This window comes from Cibotium barometz, chromosome 7 (genome assembly GCF_041138505.1).
Source record: "Cibotium barometz isolate CiBa-2024 chromosome 7, ASM4113850v1, whole genome shotgun sequence".
Classification (NCBI taxonomy): domain Eukaryota; kingdom Viridiplantae; phylum Streptophyta; class Polypodiopsida; order Cyatheales; family Cibotiaceae; genus Cibotium; species Cibotium barometz.
Window position 1 is genome coordinate 45334561 of NC_141052.1, and position 5485 is coordinate 45340045.

Below are 5485 nucleotides of genomic sequence, written 5' to 3' on the forward strand. Positions count from 1 at the left end.
AAACTATCCATGAAGAAAAACTAGCGGGCGACTACTCGGAGTAGTCATCACTCTTCGAGTCTTCTTGTCCACCTTGTGCCTACACAAAGTGAAGATATATATAAATAAAAATAGATTAAAGTATTATAAAGGTCGAAACATGTTTTGTAAATAAAAATAAAAAGTATTACCTGCATTGGTGTTCTCCTTGCTCGATTGTATTGTTCGTCGGAGATAATTAATCCCTTCATCGTGAAGGTAATCCCATGTATCTCCTCTACTATGGCGACAATGGTAGCCAGTCTCTGCTGAGGTAGGATCTCTACCCAAATGTCACGCTACATCACAAGACAAACATTACAACAATTATAACACAACTCAAATAGTGAGCATACAAAGAACATACATGAAGTTGCACTATACATACAAACTCGGCCTCCCATGATTCACGACCTTCAGATCCGAAATGCGACGATCCATATTGCTCCGTTTGTGTTCGCCGCGCTTGTCTTTGTTGTTGGTTCACTACTCCTTCTAAGAGCTTGTCTTTGTTGTTGGTTCACTACTCCTTCTAAGAGCTCCTTCTTGGCTTTCTTCCACTCGCCCTTATGAGCAGTAGTAGATGGCTTACCATGTCCATTTTGACCGGCATCTATTCGGGCTTTCTCCTCCTTTGCATGTCTCCTTACTAGAAACCTCCTATTCTTAAGTATGTCTTTGATTTTTTGTCGCGCTCATCTACTGTTAAACCTTTGCTCGTAATGTACGATCCACTCCCTCCAACATCTTACCTCCATGACGGGAGTAGACTACTTGTTGTTGGCGAATCTATCTCGAACAGGGATTTAATATTCACGTGATCACAAGATTTTTTGTGATAATAACACATGTGAACAAGTTATTCACATGTTCTCATGTTACCGTTCACAAAATAACAGGTCACTTGCCATTTGGGAACCCCTTGAAAGCTTGGCTACACATGGGAATAAGCTATTCACATGTTCTCATGTTACCATCTTCACATAATAGCAGGTCAGTGGCCACCTCAGAAGATTTTTTATGCCCGACAACGATAATTTTTTTAGGCCCTTGTGAAAGCTTTGTGAATATAACATGTGATCACAAGACTTTTTGTGTTATTAACATATGTTATTAACATGTTCACATGTTCTCGTTTACATCAGTGAAATCCCTGATCTCGAAAAATGAGTTGGAAAAAACTCTCTCTCTCTCTCACACACACACACACACACACACACACAAGCCTTGAGGCGAAGCAAAAGAAAAGGCAATGATGAGAAGGGTTTAGTTGCAATAGAAGAAAAAGTCGACGGTAGCCAATAGGAAACGAGCGATGTCCAACAAGCGAGCAAGTATAGTCTCGATGGCCTTCTCTCCAAACACACACACCACATGTGCGCACACAGACACACAAATAATTATTTATATATATATATGTGTGTGTCATATATATATATATATATATACACTTATGTATATATATATATATATATACTTACATATATATATATATGTACGTACGTATACATATACACATATACGTTCGTATGTATATGTTTGTGGGTTTGTACATATACAAAGGCGTTGAACTTGTTCCCGAATTTTGACGAGAGGATTAATAAACACACAAAAACATTAACATCCCAAAATAAGAAAGGGAAGGTCGGTGGGGTCTTAGAAGAATAACATTACATCGGCGCTGAGAAATGAAGAAATAGGTTTCCCTGAAGAATGCCCGGATCGTGTACAAAATCGAACCACTGTAGGTGGGCCGTGAAGTACCAGTGTGAGCGATAAAAGAAAAACGTGATTCTCTCCTGAAGTTACACGTGGCGCCTTGTCCGAGCGCTTGATGGCAGTCGCTGCTGCGGTGTCGCCACTGGTCGGCGGTCTCTCAGTAGAATAGTAAAGTGGAGCATGTTGTGTGTACAGTAGAATATTAAAAATGCTTTCAGCGCGTGTATACGGCCATAGCTTCTTCTTCTTTCTTATATAAAGGCTTTCAGCGCGTGTATATGGCCACATCTTCTTCTTCTTCTTCTTTCTGTGAAGAAGTGTATACCACATCTTCAGAGCAGCAGCAGCAGACCCCCCCCCCAAAAACACACACACGAGATAATTAAACTTTAGCACAACTGTACTTCGACCACAGATCTGCCACACAATATTAACCACTTCAATTTTGATCACTGCAATGCCTGGCCTTCCTATTCCTCGTATTGACATCCAGCCCTGAACTACTATTGCTCGATTCGAGGAAATGACCCAGAACGCAGCTCGAGTTCAAGAGTCATTGTTAAATTCTATACTTAAAGAGAATGCTTCTTGCGAGTATCTTCAAAATTTTGGTTTGCCCACCGACGGACGCAGTATTGATCCCCTCACTTTCAAAAGCTGTGTGCCCATGATCACCCACGCTGACTTGAAGCCTTACATACAGAGGATTGTGGATGGTGAAAATTCATCCATTCTTACTGCATCTCCCATCGATGCCATCTGCTTAAGGTATGTGTGTAATATAATACAAATTATAAGTATTCAATTCAATCCCATTCTCTCTCTTTGCTTTCTTCGATTGCATTATTAATGTATGCATATATATATATGTATAATTGCTCTTCTTGTAATCTAAGAAGCACGTATTATTTGTCTCGAAGAAGATGCAGTAATTAGTCCAGGTCAATCAATGAATTACTTCTTCTTCTTCCTCTGCTTCTTTTTTTCTACGGACTCCTGAAGTGCTGCATAATTCGATTGTTCATTCATGAAATACGTCAGTGCAAAATTCGATTAATCCTTCATGAAATTCTTGCATACTGTATGTAATTCAGCTCTGGAACTACTGATACACGAGAAAAATACCTTCCATTCCATGAAGGTTTGAAGGCGGGCACTTTGGCGGTGGCTAGTATCGCTGCTGCATTCAGAGATCGGTGAGTAGTTTGAATAATTTGCACCAATATTTATATCTTTGCTGCTGTGATATTGCCTAGAGAGCAATAAGAAGAGCTTAAGCATTATAATTCACAATTCTTGAATATGCGCATCCGATTTTTTTAAAACTAATAATGAATTGTGTACTTGTATATCCTGCAGCGTGTATCCGATCGAATCAGGAGCAAGAATACTGGAGTTCCTCTTTTGTGGGAAATTCTTCCCTACAAAAGGAGGATTAAGGGCTGGGACTGCAACGACCCACATGATTAGGAGTGACGTGTTCAAATTGAGGCAGAAGCGCAATGGGATGAGGGCATGCAGTCCAGACGAGGTGGTACTTGGCTCAGACTGCAGGCAGTCCATGTATTGCCACTTATTATGCGGGCTTCTTTACAGTGAAGAAGTGGAAGTGTTAAGCTCACCCTTTGCATACACGTTAGTGGAGGCTTTGAGAGCCTTGGAAAGCGAGTGGCAAGACCTGTGCGAAGACATCAGGGTAGGGAAATTAAGCCCTAAAATCACAGATCATACGCTTCGGGTTGCAGTAGGCGACATTCTGAGTCCAAATCCTACGCTAGCAGAAGGGATCTCGATGAAGTGTAGAGGTTTGATGATGGGTGATTGGAATGGAGTGATAGAGGCGTTGTGGCCCCGGTGTAAATATGTCCTCTCGATAATGACGGGGGCGATGGAGACTTACATGGAGAAACTGCAGCGTTATGCAGGCTCGAAGGTGCCCTTGGTTAGCGCTGACTATGGTGCCACCGAGGGTTGGATCGGGGTTAATATTAACCCGAGGTCAAGCCCCCCGAGCGGCGTTTCTTTCACTCTTGTGCCCAGCCTAGCCTTCTTCGAGTTCATCCCCTTGCACAGGTCTACCAGCATTAAGGCCGGCGGCGCCGTTGACGACGACCACAACGCTGCCGCTGCTCTCAATGGTCCCACCAGCTCTTCAGCTGCTACGTACGACGAGGGCTCCCCCGTTGGCCTCGCTGAGGTGAAAGTTGGCCAGGAGTACGAGATCGTCATGACGACCCAATGGGGTAAGCGAGTTTCTTCCTTCCTTATACCAGCAGCAGCTGCACGCACATTATTATTGCTGTCTTTCAACTGCTGTCACAAGCCCCCCTTCCCTCTCTCTTAACATAAAAAGAAAGTGTGGCCTAATGCTTTAATCGTTCGATAAATGGGGATCAAGATTCTAACTCTCGTTGTATTCCATTTTTTGGCTTGATCACAGGACTGTATAGGTATCGGCTCGGAGATGTGGTGAGGGTAACAGGCTTCTACAACACGGCCCCGCAATTCGCCTATGTGTGCAGGAAGAATGTGGTGCTCAGCATAAACATAGACAAGAACACGGAGAAGGATTTGAAAATGGTGGTCAACCGAGCAGCCAAGCGGCTGGCAGAAGCGAGCGGGAAGTCCATTGAGCTGGTGGACTACACTAGCTACGCAGACCGTAAGACGGCGCCGGGGCACTACGTCATCTTCTGGGAGGTGGTGGCCAGTGACGAGCTGCACAAGAGGCCGCCGTGTCAACAACAGCAATTACAAGAGGATAATCTCATTGAAAATAATATTCAGCTCCAACAGTGGCTTGCCGATTGCGCCACCCTCATGGACCGTGCCTTCGTTGAGCCCGGCTACGTCACCTCTCGCAAAATGAGCACCATTGGTGCCCTCGAGCTTTGTGTGGTCCAGCGTGGAACCTTTTCAAGGCTTCTAGACCGCTTCTTGTCCAAAGGGGCCGCCATCACACAGTACAAAACCCCCCGCTGCGTCGTCTCTTCCGACGTCCTCTCCATTCTCCGGAATAGTACCTCCACCGCCCTTTTCAGCTCAGCCACCTTCTCCTAGGGCCGGGCGGCCACCACGTTGGCCAAGAGTTTTTATTTCTTTCTCAAGCCTTCTTAAGGGGACTTTTTCTCGACACAAAGCTGCCGTGTGGCCCCCCGGATGTCACGCACGTTATTAAACAGCCTTAATAACTTGCAAGATGAGATTCCAACCAGATCATTGGAAGGAAGCAGAGTTCCGGAAGAACATCTTATTGAGCTGGATTAAAAACCTTCTCATTGTAATTTGAAGAAGAAATTGACTGTTTTGACAAGGCATTTCTCTAATTTCTTTTTACAAAATATAACTAAAACTTGAAAATTTTAAAGACGATTCTTTTCCTTCATCACCCATAAATGTGAACAAGTTCTAGGCTAAGTTGAACCATTCTTTTTCCGGAACCCTGATTGGAAGGGCATGCTTCTTTTCATTTCTTCAAAAGGGTACTCCAACTCTAGTCCTGATATACAAAAAGTGAGAGATTCAGTACTTTGAATTCATTTAAACATGATATTTAAGGAAAGTAATTACCATTAGTATTCTCACTCTGCAAAGGTTTGTTTAAGAGTGTTGTGTGCCCCCCAGATATCAGGCACATTATTATTAAATAGCCTTCAGAACTTGAAGGGCAACCCCAAGATTATAATCATTAGATTCGATTTGAAGGGCCCATAGATTAAACCTCCATTTCTTTTCTTTGTGATGAACA

General features: G+C 43.3%; 1 protein-coding gene across 1 annotated transcript; it reads left to right on the forward strand.

The window, feature by feature from the left end:
- Positions 1-2011: 2011 nt before the first annotated feature.
- Positions 2012-5063, forward strand: LOC147637068 (jasmonoyl--L-amino acid synthetase GH3.5-like). The gene is made up of 4 exons (XM_086800687.1): positions 2012-2505; positions 2832-2933; positions 3097-3980; positions 4178-5063. Exons 1-4 carry the CDS (start codon positions 2261-2263, stop codon positions 4795-4797), a joined length of 1851 nt encoding a protein of 616 aa, XP_086656813.1. The 5' UTR covers positions 2012-2260; the 3' UTR covers positions 4798-5063.
- The last annotated feature ends 422 nt before the right edge of the window (positions 5064-5485 follow it).

Coding starts and splice junctions, on each gene's coding strand:
- LOC147637068 (XM_086800687.1), top strand. CDS start 2,261: ATGACCCAGAACGCAGCTCGAGTTCAAGAGTCATTGTTAAATTCTATA. Junction 2,934..3,096: donor GCTGCTGCATTCAGAGATCG/GTGAGTAGTTTG, acceptor TATATCCTGCAG/CGTGTATCCGATCGAATCAG. Junction 3,981..4,177: donor CGTCATGACGACCCAATGGG/GTAAGCGAGTTT, acceptor GCTTGATCACAG/GACTGTATAGGTATCGGCTC.